This window comes from Ambystoma mexicanum, chromosome 3q, assembly GCF_040938575.1.
Source record: "Ambystoma mexicanum isolate Mex_15411 chromosome 3q, UKY_AmexF1_1, whole genome shotgun sequence".
In the NCBI taxonomy this organism is placed as follows: domain Eukaryota; kingdom Metazoa; phylum Chordata; class Amphibia; order Caudata; family Ambystomatidae; genus Ambystoma; species Ambystoma mexicanum.
Window position 1 is genome coordinate 623,982,795 of NC_090926.1, and position 21,451 is coordinate 624,004,245.

A 21,451-nucleotide genomic window follows, 5' to 3' on the forward strand; every position below is an offset into this window, starting at 1 on the left:
TGGAGTGCATTATGGGTTGGACCACTTGGTTACGTCGTCTTTCGCACTCAGCTTCTATGCATTATGCTTGCCATCTTTTTTTTTTTTTTTTTTTTTACAGCAATGGTTGGAACCTTCTACCCATGACACCTTTCTGTTCATATCTTCTCTCTGGCATTCGTTAGACCAGGGTCTTCATCAGTGGGTCATAGAGGGAAGGACTTGGACCCAGGGCAGACTCATTACCACCTGACTCATAAGGAGGGTCTAAGTGTTTGAGTTTTCTGAGAAATCTACTTGGATTTCGCTAATTGTGGTTCTCCTTGTGTAAGGATTGCCGAAATGCAAGAGCCACCGCAATGAACAAGGCAGTTACATCTCTAATTGTAATTGCATAATCCTATAGTCCTATGCTGCTGGTTTATCCAAACTCATCTAGAACTTTAGGAACTTTCAGGTCTATGAAAGTCAACTACCTGGATAAGATCAACTAACAGTGAATGAAGCGCCGATTTGTTCCATCTCGGCCTTTGCCAGTAGTGTGACCTATATTAGGTTTGTCTCAACGTCATGTTATTCTTGTTAATTGTTGTAGCTGTTTTTCCTTTTCCAAAATTTAGATTGAAGTCACATGTGTGCATCTTCACAGGTTTACTTATTGGTACATAAATGCATGTGTAGTTTTTGACCACCTCTGTTTTATTGCTGCTACTGTCCTCCGAAGAAATATATCCAACTGTAGCCCCCGTTGATATATCTAAATCGATAGTACTGAGAAAAGTACTTTAGATTCTGACAGCAAAATGGGACTATTGCTGAACTGAAGCACAGAGGCTATGTTTGGGAGGTGAATGACACATTACTCTGGCTTCCCTTATTAATGTCTCAATTCTTTAACTGTGATGAAGGCCCATGCCTGCGGTTAGGTATGTTTACTGAAAACCCAAGTCAAATGATGGACTTCTGTATCATCTGGCATAGTGGGCCCCACTGGACCTCCTCTGCTTTTGTAGGTTGATGGATTTGCAGGCTACCTCTGAAGCAACTGGAACCTGTAGTGATCTTTACCCACTTCATAATTCTGTGCCCTTACTTGGCATTGAACTTTATTTTGAAAACTTAATTTCCTTCTTCTAAACTTCTATAGCCTCAGTGTGGTTGATCGCTCTGTGCCCTCAGGAGGTCTCGGGTTCTCTCTTTATACCTGGGCGTTTAATTGAGAGATGCCTTTGTCACATTTCCTTTGTGGATTATGTACTGTAACTGCATTGAAGGCCTGAATTCTGGATTGGCATTTTTTGACATTGGTTGTGACGAATCTGAGGATGTCGTCCCTTCTCCCCTACGGGGAGAAATTATACATGGGACCAGGGTGGTGCATCCACAGTAACAATAGTCCCCCTGGGGCTGGTGCACTGATGGTGGATCACATGGGGAAGGAAATCCCTTATGGGATTGGGGACGACCATTCTCAGTGACCGCTGTATACCTTTGCTTCAATACCCCCAACCCCTTCTCCAATTCCAAATCCTCCTCCCCCCTCTCTAGACAGAGCCAAAGTATTCTATTGTCATGTCAGTTAACCTAATACACTTGATAGGACTAAAACACAAGAGAAGTCAAAGTATTTTACATTTATTTGTTATATTCATTTATTCCTTTTATTGACAGCGCCCAAACCTGTAAGTATCACAGTGCTGGTAACTCAGTAAAGGGAGATAGTCAGGTAAAGAGACGCACATAAATAGGCCAGAGAGAAGGCAGACAGACAATGGTCATAATTGTTGAAGAGCAAAGTCTTACGTTTTTTTTTCTTCCTGAAAGTAAGGTTGGACGGTTCTTCTTAGATGTGGAGGGGGAGAGCATTCCAGAGGGTGGGGGCAATTACAGTGAAAATGTGACTCTAATACCACTATTGTCAAGAAGATGATGACCCGTACTGTGACAATCACTCTAGAGGACCTCAGTGAGTGGTCTAGCCTCTCACGGATCGTGATTGACCCAAAGCAATACAGCAAGCCAGCACGGGAGTTTAAAGTCGGCTCAGCGGAGACGCTGGGAGAGAGCTGGTCTTCGAGGAGGAACCATGGGAGCTGCGCACCAGGCCAACAGACGAACCAAAAGGGAAGCCGTGAGCGGAGAAAATAGGAGAACCCGAACGTGGTCCAGGACGGAAGGACTACTTGTGCTGCTGCCCAGTTGAACCTGAAGGCATTCCAGGCCCCGGAAAATTGCCTGAGAGAGGGGACGCGCAGCCAGGAAGAGACAGACGACTGTAGAGCTGCTGCAGACCCTGCCGCCTACCCGAAAGTGATCAGATTCTCGTGAAAGGGCGCAGCTGCTCAGGAGATGCTGGTACCTGCTTAGAAGGGACAAACGGGTACCCGAGAGGTTGTGCTAGAGGTCCAGGAAAGCCAGGAAGTGAAAACAGAAGCTGGAATGAGAGGGGCTGGGACCCTGAGAAGAGGTCACGAGTCTGGGACCCGCAGCTATATGGAAATCAAAGTATAAGAGGGATTGGGACCCCGAAAATAACCAGGATAGAGGAAATGGAATCATATGTTTGGCAGGAGCGTGAACCAAGCAGTTTTGATAATGAATTGCAAGTCTGGGATCCGCACCCATTTGAGAATACGAGAATAAGAGGGTCTGGGACCCAAACTGTGAAAAAAAAAAACAAGGAAGAATGATATGCTTGGCAGGGTAGTATACCAAGCGGGGACAACCATACATTGAGAGTCTGGGACCTGCCGCTACATGATGGACAAAGTAATAAAGAATAAGAGGGTCTGGGACCCTGAGAGAAAGAGAGACAGTCCATGAGGGGACAGTTGCTTGACAAGGACTAATTAATGAGAGTTTGAGAATACGTGGGTCAAGAACCCTGGATGTGAAAAGGACTCATTAAAAAGGGAACCTACACTTGTTGGGGAAGTCTGCCAAGTTGGTGGGGCAATGAACTTTGAATATGAGATGCATGTCCTTGTGAACTACTCAGTGATATTTACCTACAAAGATGCGGGGCTCAGGAGCCCAAATGAAAGTAAAGCAGAACACAGTGTCTAGGAGGAAAGGAGTACGACCCTAGCCTTCGAATGTTGCATTTGTGAAAGTTTTCTTTCATCAATTTGGAATATCTGAGAGACTGGGAACTTTCTGTTGGTTGAACCTACAATGAACACTTTACTTTGGGAAGAGATCATCCTTGCACAGTTGATTTAAGTGACAATTTCACTAGTTTTCCTTGAGGTAGGGAAACCCCTTTTAGCGATAGAGGGGCATTTTTCCAACCCTTTTTTGAGCAATAAAGGTTTCTACTCAAACATATTTCAACTTTGTGTCTGAGCCTTACTTCTGCACCCTTACACGGTGTAAAGACATGGTTTGTCTTTGATTGGAAAAAGTATATGACGCTATAGAAAAATAAAAAAAGAAGGGTATGGGGTGCTGTTATAACCAGCCCTTGGTCATAGGGTTCACTCACCAAGGACACTCAGGACAGGTACTCTTAGTGGTTACTTTATTAGCTACATAGTTACAGGATCAGATGTCATCAAGTCATTGAGATATCAAGAGGATCAGGGAAAGGAGCCCACTGGCTCCCACCACCCCGGCTCAAATATTGTAACTGCCTGGGTTAGAACCAATTCAACTCCAAACATTCTAACCTCACACTCCACACTCACAGCCTACATTCTGATGATGACGTCAATCCTGGCACAGCATACATGCAAGCACAGGAGCCAACCCTAACACCTCCTTTCCTACAACAAACAAACACACGTCAAACTCACCTGAAGGAAGCCAACCCCAACACCTCCTCCTGTTGCATAAAGACAAACCCACTACCACGCACTTTGCAAAACACTCCTGACTCCAACCATGTTCCACTTACCCCCGGGAAATTGTACCAACAGGCGTAACTAACATCCTACGACAGACCCAGCCACCACAACTAACGCTCCTAACCATTCAAAACACCACAAATCGCCTTCCGTTCCCACCTGCCACAAAGGAACCTTGGACTGCCACTTCCGAGCACTAGCTCCCAAAACCGGAAAAAAAACAGGTACTATCGTAACAACACAAGACACTTGCTAACAACCCAACAATCTACCCGGGTCAACAAGGAACCACCGTCTCAACTCATACCGCTGTTAACTCCACTCATAAATACAAGCAAACAAGGACACACTAGGTCACAAATCACTCACCCAATCACACCAATAAATAAAAGCAACAAGCTGTCACTAAAACAACCACCACAACAAATCACCTACAAATGTTGGCAAGACACTTGAGCCCTTCTAAACAAATCAAAGCACCCCAAAGTGAACACAGCTGCAGATGGAAAGTTGCCAGGCTTCTGAAATTGATCAAGTGGAAACTCAAGAACAATCCCAGAGACCACCTAAAAGTTAAAGAAGAGAAAATTCAATGTCACCTGCATCTTCAGAATTTCAAGCAAAATCCCTGGACCCGAACAACTCCATAAGGTCACCAAAAACAACATCAAAGCTTCACACAGCTTCAGGCACTAGTCCCCTGCTAGATGCCTCTGCGCTCTGCAGAGCCACAACCCAAAACAACATAAAAGCCTCACAAAGCTTTACGTGAACTCCGCAGAGCCACAAATCACCACAACATCAATGCTTCACAAATCTTCTGGTACTAGTCTCCTACTAGATACCACTGGACCCCGCAGAGTCACTAAACAACACCCATCAAAACTCCAACAAGTTTCCATACTAGCTGGCCACTAGTCTATTCGTATCTGACCTCGCAGGGCCACACACAACACCACCAACTCCGCAGACTTCCTTGACCACTCCATGGTCATGCACTAAATTGACCCAAAACACTCACATACTACTCCAAAACATACATCATATCTGTTGATTCGGTATCCTATTTCAAAGGGATTGTGTTGTCTGTGTTTGGAACCAAAGATAGCGAAGGAATCAGTGGTCCATACCAGCAGGTGACCATCACTGGAGTGGAGCTCTCACATGGTCCGCTTCCATATTGTTACTGATGATGTCACCGGGAAGACACAGGGAGATGGCGATGCAATGGAGTGTTGGGACCTAAATGTTCCCAAGCAAGTGCTTTTGTCCCGGTGTAGCAGCTTAGGGTTCCACGCTGCAAGGGGATCCGTGGCAGAAGAGAGGTCATCGGAGCTGAGTGCCATATTAGAGTAAAGCACCTTTTTCAATGTGCCTACGTAGAGGCCTACGTTTCAGGCCTACGTTTCATGTCCGCATGGAGCAACGGACTGAATGGTGTCTGTCGTAGAGGGATTTCTTTTTTGCGGGGTCCAGAGGGACGATGGGGAGGCACAGCCAAGTGGAGACCTTCCCTGCTCACATAATGGGCATGGCTATCGTGGAGGCAGATAGTTCTTGTTCATCTTCAGGACAGAAGCGGTGGCTGACTGAGAGTTCTCGTAGTTGGTAAACCGCCCAGAGACCATAACATAAATGCGGCATGGGGAGATGTATTTTTGATGTTTTCTTTCGACGCAATGCCTTTCATGGAGGCGGACTGATGCCAGAACAAGTGCCCGCTTGGAAACACCAATTGGTTGATTTCTGATCTGTTTTGATGTGTTGATGATAATATGATTTATGATGATATGAATACTGATTGCGGCAAATCTACACAGTTCGGAAGAATGTGTGTGGCGATTGTGCAGCGGTTGTTAGTGCTGGAGCGTAACCCTGTGTGATTCGGATTCTGAAGTTGGTAAAAAAACATGTGTGTTTTGTGTTAATGATTCATGATGTTCATTAAGTTTAGATGGAAGTTTTAGGATGCACTATTGATATTTTAGCATAACAACTTTGAGGCATTTTAGGTTGTAGGGTTGACTTCTTTTGGGCGACATGGACTTTAAGGCTTGAACTAAGGTTTGTTGTCTCACAGCTATGTCAGGATGTTTCGCGTGTGCGTGTGTGTGTGTGGTGTGAGGTCTGTGGTTTTAAAGCACAATCGGAGTGATGTTATCCATATTATGTTGACCATAACATCTTTTGAGGCATTTTCAGCTTTTAGGGTTGCCCGTGTTTGGTGACCTGGAGTTAGGTTATGTTTTGTTTGTGAGTGTATAGATGTGCAACCTGTGATGACTTCTAGAGCGATTGCAGTGCTGCTTAGCAGTTAACATTCTTTGTGGAGGTTGTGTGTATCTTGTGTATCTTGTGTCTGATGTAACTATGAAGCTAATAAAGTAACCACTAAGAGTACCTGTCCTGAGTGTCCTTGATGAGTGAACCCTATGAGCAAGGGCTGGTCATAACAGGTGCACCTCCCTTTTGTTCGAAAAAAGCAATACAAAAATACTCTGCCTATAAATGCTGAAACCATAAACACACATATTAGGATTCCAGGGAAGAGTATGTGAGTTTGGATTTAAAAGTAAATGTGTGGGATCTTTAAAAAAAGAATTCCAAACTAAATAAAAATACAATTCTGTTTTTTCAAGCTTTCTCACAAATTGTCTTAGCCCATCTAAATTGAATGATTAATTAATCCATCATCATTTAATCAACTCCACTTCATGCTAAAAGCAGTGCTCACAATCCAGATAATATCAAACGTTCCAAAAAAATGTAAGCAAGAGCGATGGGGAGTAGAGTGGCACGTAGCTTCATGGATTCAAAGGAATTATGAGTCATATGCCACCCTTGGGTACAGTGTGTGTCATGCCATTGACATTCCACTGGAGAAGGCTAACAACCTCTATGTCGGTGTGAAATAGACTCCATATGACCAGATTCTGCTCAATAACTGACGTAAATCACTAATTTTACCTTATGGGATTAATCAGGACTCTAGATACTAAGGTCAAATACCTGCAGAAGATACTCGGGTCATCATGACCAGATCGATTTGCATTCACATTCTCTTTGGTAATTGATTCTGGATGGGAGAGAGGCATCCCCAAAGAAAAGGCATGTGTAAGAGTCTGGAAAGCCGCTTTCTGTTCACTCTGTTGCTTCCACCTGCGTCTATCTTTGCATTCAGGGCATTCTTATAGTCAGTATTTGTCAGAATAGACATTGACAAGTGATTCAAGGATCTGGACTCTCTAAACCAGGTCCAAGCCATGGAGTGCATGGAGCTGGAGCTAAGTCAAGTTTAGCTAGAGCAGCAGTCTTAGGCCCGAAGTAATCAGTGCCCTAATTTTGATTCCCATTAAGGGTTGGAGGATCAAATTTGTCGTAACCTAACTCTAACGCTTTGCAGTCAAGATGTTCACTTCATCTAAAATGAATTCAAGCCCATTTGAAACAGCTGCTGAGAGGGCTATCAGACAGTTTGACAAAGGCAATGTCTGTGAGATTGTCCTAGAAAGAGACCTATATCTGCTTGTAGTCAATGCATTGATGCCTTGATGCAATGTGTCCAAATATATTCCCTTAGCCTGTCTCACATAGAAATGGAACAGGGTTTCTGTATCAACCCTTTTAATAAACAAAGGGTGATGGTCTCCATCTGGCCACATGGGAACACATTCTCTTTCACTCTGTGAGTTTACCACCGCAGGGAGGAAAGGAACACTCTAAATTGCTGTCACTTGGTACCATAGATGCTGGAGTAACACCTCTTGGGTTAAAGTCCACTGTAAATGTCATCACGACAGGGCTACATACCTTCCCTTGTCCATTGATTCAGAGACATTATCCACTAATGCACCAGTGCAGCCTCTGCTCCAGGGCCAGCCTAATGTGAAGGACTCACATGTATCAAGACACCTGAACAGATACAATGGCTTCACCCTTCAGATTCTACCAATAAGGCATATATGTGAAAGAGAATAGTTGTTAGCCAAATGGTCAGAACCCATCAACTTTTCTCACAGCACTCCTGTAATTATGCCACTAGATGCATCCTCTGCTCAAGGAAAAATGGTAGAACAGACATCACAATATATCACAGTGTCTAAACATAAGTCCCCATATGTCATATCATCGCTCAGACTTTGAATGCTGAACACAGTCGGTGTAGCTGACTAGATGCAATGTACGTAATTATTCAAAAACATTAAACGCAATGTATGGAATACTGTTTCTCACTGCTTGTTCTTTGATGACTAATCGTGTTGTAAACTGTTTAAGAAAATAATAAAAACAAATTTTAAAAAAATCATTAATATTTCATGGTGAGCTGCATGGCTCAATACATCTTTCGTCACCAATCTGTGCAAATTTGAAACCATCACAAAGTACAATGCATACAAAGTGCCTGTAAACATTTAAGGACTGTAGAGATATTCAAGGCCGTGCCCACCGACGTTCAGGCTTTTCTAAGACTGTGACATAAAGAACCAACTAGTTTCGGCACTGTATATGGCTCCCTTTCTCAGGGTGAATAGAATTAATTGCCAGTTCAGGAACGGACTCTAGATGCAGCCTCTGGCAGATATGATCCCGTTGCATAATCTTCTTTCTATATGTACTTGGATGACATCCAGAGCCTGATTGGACGATGGTCTCATTGTGCCTGTGGGCATTTTCTTAATCGGTTGCAATAGAATGAAGCACAATACAGGGTCACAGCGGAGGGATTGAGCTTGGAGAAGGCCCTGTCTCTCCTCAGCAGGTATGGAACCTGGGGATGCATTTGGACCTGGAGCTAATGTATGAGACCTGAATTCTCAATCCTTTGCAATCGTGAAATCAAGTTTTTTCCAACTGCAATGTTTGTGTGGGTTCCCCATGAACTAAGCTTTCCTCATCAATTTGCAGCAGTCAATGCATTTGTGTGGTCTCATCTTGACTACTTCAACCCACTGTCATCTGGCCCCTTTATCATGGATCGCCAGATCACACTTTGAACAATTCGCAAAGAGTGTCCAGAATACGGCAGCTTTGACAAAGGCATATCTGATGTACTGGGGGAAGGAACGTGAGAAACTCTGTGCCCCCTCTGTGATGCTGATCTTGGAGGCAGCATATAGGGGATGCTCCAGAGCCTCAATCCCATCCTCAGTCTGCTCATCAGACTTGCACACACCCACACCCAGCAATGTTAATTACAGAAGACTAAGGCTTTGAAATCCCTTGACAGGAGCGATCTGCAAACCGTGACGGTGAGCTTGGCTTAAATCCTGGTGGACCACAGGGACAAGAGTCTGTGATACATGAATGGGAACAGGGATGTGTGGGCAAATTCACCAGTTTTCTGGAGTTGCGATCAAGGAAGGAAGCTACTCGCGAGTTGCAGAGTCATGTTCCAGCCCTGTGTATCAACCCGCCTATTGAAGCCACAGATCAGCGATGAGTAATCAAAACGTTATTTGGTGCACATGGTCCTCAGGAGTCAAATCCCTGCACACTAATCACCTGCTCACACTGCCAATGGAACACAAGTATCCCTGGTACACCTATTATTAGTGCCCCAATTACCTCATGGGCTCGAGTATAAAAGGGTCAGACACAAATCTAACATGAGGGAGCTAGGGAGGAGGTTAAGAAAGTGAAGTTATGCATAAAGAGTGGAAAGGAGGAAGAGCCCGAAGCTGAAGGATGGAAAAGATCAAGGAGATGGATGGAAGGAAGGAAGGAATGTGTGGGAGAGGTTGCAGCTGAAAGAGAAAAAGATCAAGAAGGAGGAAGGGAAGAGCATGAGGAAAGAACTGCCCTTGCAGGAGCAACAAGTCAAAGTAGAGTTACCCGAAGAACAGACTTGATGAGTAAGTTATCAATGGAGAAGAAACAGAAAACAAAAATTGGAGGGGGTTAAGAGATGCCATTTTAGGGGGGTTCTAGAGGATTAATTATGCAGAGACTGAGAAAATTCATCCAGTCTGCGATGGTTGGGAAAGACTATTCCCCATGGATTGCTGGGAGTTCTAAGCCAAATTCAGCCTGGTAGCAGGGGACAGACTTCAGCCAAAGAGAAAGGTCAAGTGAGCCAAGTGGATGGCTTCAGTCCCCAGATGCAGGTACAAATAATGCAGAAAATAGTGATGCAAGAGAATGAGAAAAAAGGGAACTTTCTATTCTAGACCATCATGAATAGGGAGGAACCCTTCACGGGTTATTGCAAAACTTGGCCCCATTACAAGAATACAACCACTGGGAGATTAAGCTTGTTATGATCCTTCCCACATTTGACTAGATCCTACCAGGGATCTGAGACCTGCATTATGTCCTTAACTGGGGGCATGACAATAATGACTGCAGTCTATAAATCCACCAGGAATATACAGGGAAGAAATCAACTGTCATGTGGACATCGAGCTGCACACTTCAGGAGAGCCACCTGTTTGCCAGTGACCAGTGAAACCTTATAATCTGCAGGCACTGTGAGGGATTTTGTTTGAATCATTCTAGATGGTACTTTCTTGCCCATGTACTGCAGCAGAATTAGGGAACTTGGAGTTTGGACCCTGGTTGTCCTTTAGGCCTATTGATAGCCCCATTGCTTGTGTATCCCTTGAACCTCTTCATTGCTACAGAGGCGTAGCTTTGTTTTGTTTTAGCCACTTATGGATAGACCTATGGCCTTAGGTCAATCTCTTCATGTTAACCTAAATAAATCACTGTGCTTCTCTTTGATCTTGGGTTATCCGTTGATTCCTCGGTCTATGACACAGCACAGATGCTCCCGAGAGAAGGCAGAAGAAAAGACATTTGCCCCTGTACAAGTTGATGTTTGGTGTCTGATGGTTGTGTACACTGGTCTCTGCACAAGGCTCAACCAAAGTTTTGTCTGGTGGATACTACAGTACTTGTATTCTCTGCACATGAGTTCAGATTAGGTGAATTTCCTGGTCATTGTCAAATGCAAAAGGCCCATTTTGTGTGGACATGCTTTCTCATTCCAGCTTCTTCCCACTGGACTATACTTCCCATCATATTGTGAAGGTCCATCTTAATTTTCGGAAGACCCTAAAAACCTGGGCGTTTCCAATGTGCTAAATAATTTCTGCCTCTACTGAGCTAAATATATCATTGCCAAGATGCCAGTTAGGCTCAATCTGCGCTCTATCAAATAATATTTTCTAGTCCTGCACCCAGTTTCCATTGCTCCATACTGTGGGATGTTCTTCCAAATGGGAAAAGACCAGAGCATTTTCTAGAGCAAAAATCCTCAATTCTATTGACAGGAAGCCAGCGTGGCTGCAAAGGCCCCTTGCCCTGCCTCTCCATGATTCAGCCCCTGGCTTTGCCCACCAGTAGTTTTTTCCACACTGGTGGGACTGGTCACCTAGCCGGGTGCTGGAGCCATTTGTTCAATCCTGCTGGTCTCCAACTTGATTTTCTCACCTCCTGCAAGTGCATATACAAGGGTTTGATTGGAGATTGTCTTCAATGTTGGAAACACAGCTTTCATCAGAATGTGAGGAGAGTGCACATTTATTCCAGGTTTCATTGGCCATGAGAGAGGTCCATATGATTCTATGACAGCTGTCTCACACCTCCACTGAGGGTCAGCCATGCCTCGTACCTTGGCATTTGTGGCCTATGTGCAGCACAGGATATAACACTGGGGAGGCTTTCTCTGATAGTATTACTCATATTTCCAAGGATCCAGTGACACGGGTCTGCTAGGATGTTTTGCCAGTGTTTACCCTGAGGTGTCTCATTTGCGGCTGAAGGATTATCTTTAGAGACTCTATCTTTAAGGGCCTTGTGCCTATTACAGCGGCGCACCAGATCTGTGTTTTGCTACTGCAAGAGTACATCCTGAGAGCTTTATAGGGTCAACATCATGTCAGATCAGGCACAAAAGAATCACCTAGACTGGGATGGACCATCCATGTTAGAACGATTTACAAAAGAAAATGGTGCCCAGTGCTATGGCATGTGTATGTTAGGGTCCTCCAAATAATGCTGAATGTGCTAAAGCAGTGCAGTGGATGTGGAGCCCCTTCTTTAATATAACCTAACCATGAAGACGATCTCTGAGGGCATTACTCCTATTAACAGGGTTTATACCAGCGATGTATGCTCTGGTATGACCAGCGCTCCCAAAAGCCAAATAGTGCATCCGATCAGATGCCTTGACAATGAGTGACTGTGATTTGCGTCATTCATAGCATGGGGCTCTGTACTACTACAGCGCTCATTGGTGCCATTCGCAAAATGTAGCCCATGAGAAAGCAGCAGAGCAGCCATAGGGCACCATTTAGGACACATATGCAGGGCCTGTTTGACTCCCTGAGGAATGCACAATTGGTCCATCCAAGTCCCATTTACCTGAATGGAATGTTTATTCAAGCTCGGACTCTGGATTTAGGTGTCAGCAGCCTAATAGTTGCTACTGCCAGCAATGTTCGTAGCCATCTTGCACAACACCTGAACAAATATCAGGCATACCGAGATGCTGCCTTTTTCATGGTCATAGCTATTTTTGGTGCAAAGGGTTAGGGGCCCAGGCAAAGGCTGTGGCCAGTGAGTCATAGTTATTAACTACTTAAAGGGATATGGGTCATGGCTGCAGGCTGTGTCCTCTGGCCATGGTGTTTTATCATAAGTGGTGCAAAATAGCCAGTGGCAATGGTCGAGAGCCAATGCCAAAATTGCATAGTTGGTTACTACTGCAGGTGAGGTAAGATATAGCATAAGAAAATACTTGGAAATCTGTGAAAAAATGTTAGTTAAGCGACAGTTAAGGTGAAACCATTTTTTGCAATAAAACCCATGAAATTCAGCGGGAGTTAAGTGATGACAACCTTAACTCGAAGTGCCCCCATTCTTGAGCCCATGAGAGCATACATTATTTTACAGATGACATCCGCAACATCATCATAAATAAAGCCATGGATGGCATCCGCGGGGGACTCTGAGTTAAGTTTATCATCACTTCCAACACCCACAAGATTTCATGGTTTGTTGTGATAAATTGGTTACATGTGGATATATATATATTCCAAGAAGAAGAATTAGTTACAGGACACTTAAGGTGAATACGTTCAGTGCAATCAAACCCAAAGGTGAAACAATTTGATGGAACAAACCCCTTGAAATTCAGTGAAAAAAGAACGTTAATTAAAGTGACGTTAAGGTGCCGATTTAATGTCAGTACACCCATGAAATTCAGCAGGTGCAGGAAGCTATGTCACCTTAACTATGATGTCCCTATTGCACGGCCCCTAAGCACGCTGAGAATATCATAAATGACATCACTGATCTCACATATGACATCATGAGTGACATCACTGGTATAACAGATCACATGTACAAGAAAGAGATGCAACATTTAAAAAGAAAAGCGTGTTTCTGCAAATTAGGGTGGATTCAGCTTGGTTGGAGTTTCCATTTTAAAATACTGTTGCTGTGATATGGCGAAGTATACGGGTAAGCTGCCTTCAGATGTACATTTCCCAGTATGCCTCACATGTGCATTGACATTGCACTACGTCGCTCACCTTGTTACTTTCACTGATAGGCAACATTTTTCTGCACACTCGCCTGGACATTACATGTACATAGACTCCAACCAAGCACTGAATGTAGGCCAAGATGTGTCCACACGCGACAATATTTTCATCCATTTAACCTTATTCCCTAGCCACTTAGAACATGGCAGATGGCATCAGTATTGGAAGGATAGCCCAGGGGCAATGCTCTCATCTTGGAAGCAAGACGATGTGGAGCAACACATGCTCGATCCCCGGGTCTGCACTTACAAACCTCTGGGTATTAAGCGCCTTATAAATAACCCATTACAATCAATGATGACATCATAGGGGAAATCGGGCAGGACATCACCTGAAACCTCCACAATGTTCTCATTGGGAAGTACCAGCCATGGGGAAACATTTATGACTGTATTTGAACATATAGCATAGATTATATCTACCCTGTCTTTTATGAAGGTCTTAAAACATTTATCAAGAATTGTAAGTAATGTTATGATATTGAAATTTGTACAGCGCACGGTCACCCGAAGGTGTCTTGGTGCTAGAGAGGGAGGGACAAAAACCACCAGCCACGGTCAACTAAATCAGAAATGTCTTTAGAGCCCTTCTGAACGCCAAATGATTTGGCAGAGATTTTACTGTCAGTGGAAGGTCATACCAGACTTGAGCAGCAGCAACTGAAAAGGCCTGACCACCAATGCGCGAACAGCGGAAAGTAGACACACACAGCAAACCAGCCAAAGCCGAACCCAGAGAAAAGGTAGGAAAGTATGGGGTGAATTTGGTCTGGAGGTATTTTGCCCCCAGTCCATTCAACGCCAGATGAACAATACAAAGTACCTTGAAGTTGATACACTGGACACCCAGAAGCCAGTGAGGGTGCGCAACACTGGGGAGATGTGAGCCCCATAAGGTGACCCCATTGCTACCCGGGTGGCCAGAATATGAAGGCACTGGAGCCATTGGACTATACCCTTGGGCTGAGCAAGGTATAGGGAGTTAAAATAATCCATCCGGCTGAGCACCAAGGCCGCAACCACCGGAGGACGGAGGGTGGCCAGTAGCATGTGAAGCACCTTTTTTAGTGTTTTAAGATGGAAGTGACCTGCTTTGCACACTGCAGATACTTGATCATTCATAGAGAGAGAGGCCGAAAGAATCACTCCCACTTTCTTCAGCTTAGTCACTGGAGCAGGAAGAGAGCCGAGAGAGAAAGGCCAGAAGGAAGACAGCCAGAGTGCAGGATCGGGGGGGGGGCACCTACCACTATCCCCTCACTTGTCTCCATTCAAATTCAGCCAATTGCCATTCATCCACTCACCCACGGCCGTCGGACACTGATGAAGGCACAATGACATCGCAGCCTGATCGAGATCTAAACGGATCAGGATCTGAATGTCGTCAGCATAAAAATAGCACTGGACGCCGAGGGAGCGGATGAGAGAAATCAGAGGCCAGATGTAAATGTTGAAGAGAATGGGAGACCAGGCAGAGGCCTGTGGAACCCCACAGGTTAACGTGGCAGGAACCCGAGAACAAAGTAGTAATGGTTGGGGAACTATAGAAAGTTGCTCATGCACTTAGATGCAATATAGAAGAAGTCTGCAAGCTTTGGATCTGTAGAAGATTTAGATTACAACTTCCACTAGCCCTTCCCAGCATAGGCACTGGTGAAGATAAATGGGCGTTCTAGTCCAAAATGTGTAGTGGTGTGCCAGCTTCAAACCCCGGCACTAAAATGATTACAACATTTTACCATCTGATGCTGGAATAAGGAGCCTTCTCTGATGTCGCTGAACACTTTTAACTAACTCTGAAGCTCATACTTACTTGTTAAAGAAGATATACTTTGGAACTCTGATTTTCCTTCCTGCAACTGAACCCTATCCTGACTTGCCTACAGCTCGCACCTAGACCACTAGGGACCCTCTTCTGCTTCTGAGAAAACTCAAGCTATATAGGGGAAGACTTTGATGATAAGGGTTCTGTCTGGAAATTGTAAAAAGTTATGTTTGGACAGTTTTTCTCAAGTCCACCTAAGGGCTTAGTAAAACCTTTCAACTGAGGCAGTACAAGACTCCATCTTAGTATAAGGCTGTACCACATGAGTTCATGGTAGCCTAGACAGAGCAGCCAGGCTGATCTTAGGAGGGAGAGAGGGCTGTAAAATCAGTGCAAATGAAATTGTGATACAAATGGTCCAAAGAAACACTGAAACACTATGTATGTATTTATTTAAATACAAGTAGGCCCAGATAAATCTAGTGGTAAATAAGTACTATCACACATTATATGTAATCACAACTATAAAAACACTTCTTTATACAGATCTAAAACATAATTTGAGTTAATAATTGTCTTTGAGTTGTTGGTAGCCCCTATTCATAGTATATAGGTGTTACTCACCATGAATAGCTGCTGCTCTTCTAAACTGAACACTGGGTTGTGCTTCCCGGAATTGTTTTGGTGCTATTGTACCTTAAAAACTGTATTAAACACTTGTAAAAGTATGCTGGGTATAACTAGCTATTAGGTAGCGGATTCTTATGTACCAATAGTTCAATTACTTAACTTGAAATAGACAGTGGGCATCGTTACAAGTTAGTCGGTCCGATATAACGGTGCCGGTAAAACCGTACCAGTACTGTTTTCCGGACCGGCTAACTACAAGTTCTCTGGCCGTGTGGTGGTACACCCACCAGGTCTGACCTGGCGGGTGTAACGCCACACAGCCACAGACGGACGCGGAAACACCAGCACCATTACGACATGGTGCCAGTGTTTCCACTTCCCCATTCCCGAGGAGTCCTATGGGACTCCTCGGGAATGGGGATTTACAGAATGCTGGCTCCGGAATTACCGGATCACTGGGGCTGTAATGCCTCAGTAATTCCGGCACATCCGGAGCCGGTAAATCCCCATGAGTCTGGCAGCCGCCTGACGGTTTTACCGGCATGGCTACCGCCAGACTCGTAATGAGGCCCAGTGTCTTTCTTAAAGTGTAAATGGGTTTTGCTTTCCATGAATTGCGTAATGCATTCTAAAATAGTTATTGAGTGTTCATTCTTATAATTGAGGAGCTTGAGGCCCCTCCAGAAAGTATGTACGTTGTTTTACGAGGTCTGAACAGAATTCTAAAAAGTAATGTTGCAAGGTGTATACTTGTAATAGGGTTGGCTTATTATGTGATTTCTATAACTGTCACTGCATGACTGACAGGGTCTACTACCCTTGAATTACTGATTGTATTCTATAAGTATATATAACCTGTTTTACTCAGCAAGAATAGCTGACTGCCATTCTGAATGTGCTGTAGGTTTGACTCAACTTGACTGCTGATTGCGCTCTAAATAAGGTTATACGTAGGTTTGTGAATCATAAGTATCAAGTTGGTTTTTTACAATTGTGTTTATATGATATGCTATAATACTTAACCAAGATTATCTCCATATGTATCCTACAATGTCTTTGTACCAAGCTACAGCCCTCTCTCGCTCCTAAAATAGGCCTGCCTGCTATGGCCATGCTACCAACATTCTCAGGTGATACAGCCTTATACTAAGAGTGGAGCTTATGTACTATCGCAGATGTATGGTTTTATGAATCCCTTAGTTGGACTTTAGAAAAACTGTCATAACAAAGATCATATCGTTTTTTATATTTTTAGATCATTAAACACCCTTAGCACCCGCTTAGGAAACTACCCAGGTGGCAAGAGACAAGGGAAGAGTGGGGAGGGAAAGGATGCACAGAGTAAGGGTTTGCTGTACAGCAGCACTCAGGCAGCTCGAAACACAGGCTTATACCGGAGAATACAGCCCACATTCCAAGCATCCTAATTGGCTGGTGCCCCCTTCCATGGACGAAATAAAAAAAAGCAAAACTTACCATTAGCTTATGATACACCACTACCCAATCCCACAGAACTCTTTTTCATATAGATATAAACATTACAAAGTTAACACAACACCATCAACTTCTAATAAACCATCTGAATCGAGGGCCATAGTTCTTGAACCAATAACCATACATCTTTTGCTTTTGGTAAATAAACATGACCTTTTTCTACATTGTATACTCTTTGTTAGGTCAAATGTTTCTCCATGCCGTCTGCCTATTTCCGAAAACGAACAACACTATTGTTGAGGGTTATCCCCTCTTGTGCCCCATCAGCCCCTCTTGCTTCGCAGCTAATGAAGCCTATTGGCCCTTTAGTAGCCTCTCACATCGCTGAACTCTTCAACCTGTCCTTCGACTGCTTACTTTCCCTCTGTTTCCAAAACAGCCACGGTCATCCCTCTCCTAGGGGCTGACCCAAACCTACAGGCTAACTTTTGCCTTGTTTCTCTTCTTCCGCACTGCTCTAAAGTGCTAAAAAAGGTGGTGTTCAACTGTATTACAAATTTCTTAGACATCCACAACCTTCGAGGCCCCCTACAAGCATGTTTCTGCTTCTGTCACTACATGGAAACTGCTCTCATGAATGTTTCCAACTTCATTTCCTCTGCTAAGCACGCTAATCTATCCTCTAACCTGATTCTCCTTGACCTGTCTGCTGCCTTTCACACTGTCGATCACTCTCATCTCCTTATTACTCTCTTTCCTCTTGGGATTTGTGATCGGGCCCTTGCTTAATTGAACTTGCACCTCACCACTACCTTCACTAGAGGGCGGCTATGGCTACCTTATAATACATATTCATTTTATGACATTGTACATATATACAGAGCAGATACACATCAATGCATGGCTTAAGCAATGGTACAACGCCATGTTTGAATAACTCTATTCTCTATGAGTACAACTGAAATGTCATTTGTTGTTTTTCTGAAGTTCCACTTATACAATAAGCCTGGAGTTTATAGGAGGACCATTTGATACTGCAACCACTAGCTATGTGAGATGTTGCATATCCTGTGTGTATTAACTGCTTTTTTCTTCATTCCAGTCATCTGTGAAAGATTCGATTAGCAAGTTCATGGCTTATGTCCACACCAGCGTCAACGAGATGTCTAAGAGTTACTTAAGCAATGAGCGTCGCTACAACTACACAACTCCAAAGTCCTTTCTTGAGCAAATCAAGCTGTACCAGAACCTGCTGCTCAAAAAGGGCAAGGAGTTGACAGCTAAAATGGAGCGTCTTGAAAATGGTCTCCAGAAGCTTAGGAGCACATCTTCACAGGTAATGGGAAGTTCAGACTAGAGGTGCATAGTTTACTGATGTACTTGATGTTTTCTGCAACATAAAATGTGTAGAGGGTCTAACTAAGGTTCAATTGCTTTGGCTGCTTTTGGTTGATTTGTTTCTTGGTGTTTTGTTAGGTGCCATGATATATGGTATGATATGACTTGGTATTTGTATCGCGCCTCCACACAAGTGTTTCTAGGTGCCATTAGACGGGAGGGGAACAGAGGGAATGACAAGACAAACAATCTCAATAGGCCTTGTGACATTCAGATTGTGCAAGTGCAAGAAAGATTTGCAGGGGGGGGGGTGCAGTCAGGGCAGTAGGACTCTGAGTAAGTGCAAAGATGGCAAAGGACTACATGGGTGCAATCCCAGACCGGGGGTGCTGGGTAGGCCAGGAGGCATTGCAGGGGGAATGGTACCCTGTATGACTCCGAGGGCAACCATGCAACTAGTCAGGATGAGCAGACAGATTAGCAGTGGAGAGAAGGAAAAGGAGAAAAGGAAGGTCTTGAGCAGCTTCCGGAACATCAGGTGGTCCAGCCCAAGTCTCAGAGGGGCAAGGAGGCCATTCCAGAGGCGAGGCACCTGCAGCCGAGAGATCTACCCCCCACTTCATATTGCAGCAAGCTGCTACATTGCACTCTAAAAGCTAGGAAAGGTACGAGTGGGCAAGCGGATGGAGAAGAATCACCAGGGAAGCAGGCAGGTTAGTACATTAAACCATTCACAGAACTAGAAAAATAATTTCAGGTTTCTAACAGATTCATATTAGAATCTGCATGTGCAATGAGAGGTACTGGTAGGAATTACAACATTAAAACAGTAATTTCTTAGAATAATTCAGGGCTTTTTTTGACTTCAAGAAAACTATTATTGAACTTCACTGGCTCCCACTGCAAGCCTTTATTATCTTCAAATCTTGCTGCATCACGTACAAGGCTGTCACCCTGAATTCCCCAAGCTACCTGGCTGACAAACTCAGTATTTCTGGAGATTTACGATCCCACCAGAAGTTAGGCACGACATATGTAAACTTGAACTCGTCTGGTGCAGGAAGGAAAGAACCAGAAGAATGACCTTCCTGATCTATACCCCCGGACTCTGAACTTTCCTCCCGTCAACATCAGACACGCCAGTTCAGGAAGGAGCTCAAAAGCCTCCTCTTCAAGGAATGGCTCCTCCCTAACATCTAAGTCCATACGCCCTCCACTCCCCATCCTACCTAGGACTGGGTGGCCTGATCCCCGCTGTGTCCTCCCTGGTTGCTTGTAGATCTGCTGCTGACATTTACCCATCTTCCTCCTCCCATGTTGTTAGCACCCCACTCCCTTGTTCTTCTGCTCCCCTCACCATGTTGTTCCTTATATGATTGTAAATCACTCTTTTGCTTCTTAAAGCTAGGTCTGCTTTCAATAAATATCCTAATAATAATAATAAAACATATTTCCAGTCATCGGGTGTTTTGGCAGGTTATTCCATAGGTGTGTGGCCATGGCAGCTAAAAGACTCAGACCTCACAGTCTGTGTGCAAGGTGTTGCTGACATAGCTGGCTGTCAGGACCATTACACTTACCAATATGCAATGTCAGAAGGATGTGGTTTATTGTGTGCAAGCACGAGTAAAGATCACTCTCTGACATCTCTAGTTATATCACATATATAATTATTTCTGGGTATTTGCAAATACCGGTACATATTCCACTGAGAATCGTGAGGAAATTGTATAGCACACAAAAAACGAACTTTATAAATATAAAAATACAAAGTTTCCACTCATCACATCAACCCAAAAAAATGAATAAACTTCAGAGATAATGCCATATGCCAGTTCAGTCACATCCTAGCAGTTGATTGTGAATTTCCTCCTCGGCTGCGAAATTAAACCATTCAAAATGGGAACTCGTTGCAAATGGCTGCCGTATCAGTTATTGAATTGCATCGGGGGGTTCAATAGGGCATGTGAGGGGCTTGAGAAGGGAGACGTTTACGAGGGTAGCAAATGGTGTGGAGGAAAGCGGAAGTGGGGGCTAGGGGGCTGGCCAGAGTTGTAGAGCTGGTATATAGTTGCACATATTTCTCGTGATGTATTTTCCAATAGGTTTTCACAGGTGATTGATGTTGTTTTTATTTTGTATTCTTACCCATCTTTCCTCCTTCCTGTTTGTTGTGGATGCTGCTGAAGATGAATTCCCAAAGTGCGTTTCTTTACATGAGAGATGTCTCAAGTTTGAATATTATTTCAGCGCTTTTGGTCCTCCCAATCCATTTACTTTGTCTTTTGTTTCCAGCTCGGACCGTGCACACAGCCCTACAAAGCGACCCACTGGCTGTGAAAGTAGCTATCCGCAGCAGTACATTTGCGCAATTCTATGCCCGAGTTTCAGCATTGTCTCGCGAGACTTGTTTTGTGCCGAGCCACAGGCTGCTCCCTTTATCTAGCTGTCGTAAAACCTTAGTGAAACGGGCAGGTTAATCCGTTGCTTGTCTCATCATAACAGCTTAGACCCCTGAAAGCTCCCATTCACACATGTATACAATGGATGATTGCTTATTTTCTGCGCACAGTCGTCACTGTAATCAGCTAAAGAAATCCCTCTTCAATTTTCTGAAATCTCAGAAGCTTTCAAAATGAACAAAAACTTGCGGACGAGTTTGTTGACTGAGCTGATTATGTACCCCAACAAGCTTGCCGTAATTTTGAATAACAATCGCATCTTTGTCCTCGTGGAAATAACCTCCATTAATGCAGAGCAACAAGAAATGAAAATGGATTAACAGCTGAACACAGGAGCTCAAACAATAGCCGTGAAACCCGTGTTCTACACCAAATCCAGACTTTGCGTTGTTGCATTAAATTAAAAAAATATTCACATGGATGTTCATACAATCAAATGAACCACATTACC

The 21,451-nt window shown here is 44.0% G+C and overlaps 1 protein-coding gene across 2 annotated transcripts in view; it reads left to right on the forward strand.

Annotated features, from left to right (window-relative positions):
* DNAH9 (dynein axonemal heavy chain 9) overlaps positions 1 to 21,451 on the forward strand; it is a 1,527,051-nt gene that overhangs the window by 997,603 nt on the left and 507,997 nt on the right. For both annotated transcript variants that reach the window (XM_069654516.1, XM_069654515.1), the window contains exon 48: positions 18,303 to 18,536. In XM_069654516.1, coding sequence (XP_069510617.1) covers positions 18,303 to 18,536 — 234 coding nt within the window. The remainder of the gene's footprint in view (positions 1 to 18,302; positions 18,537 to 21,451) is intronic.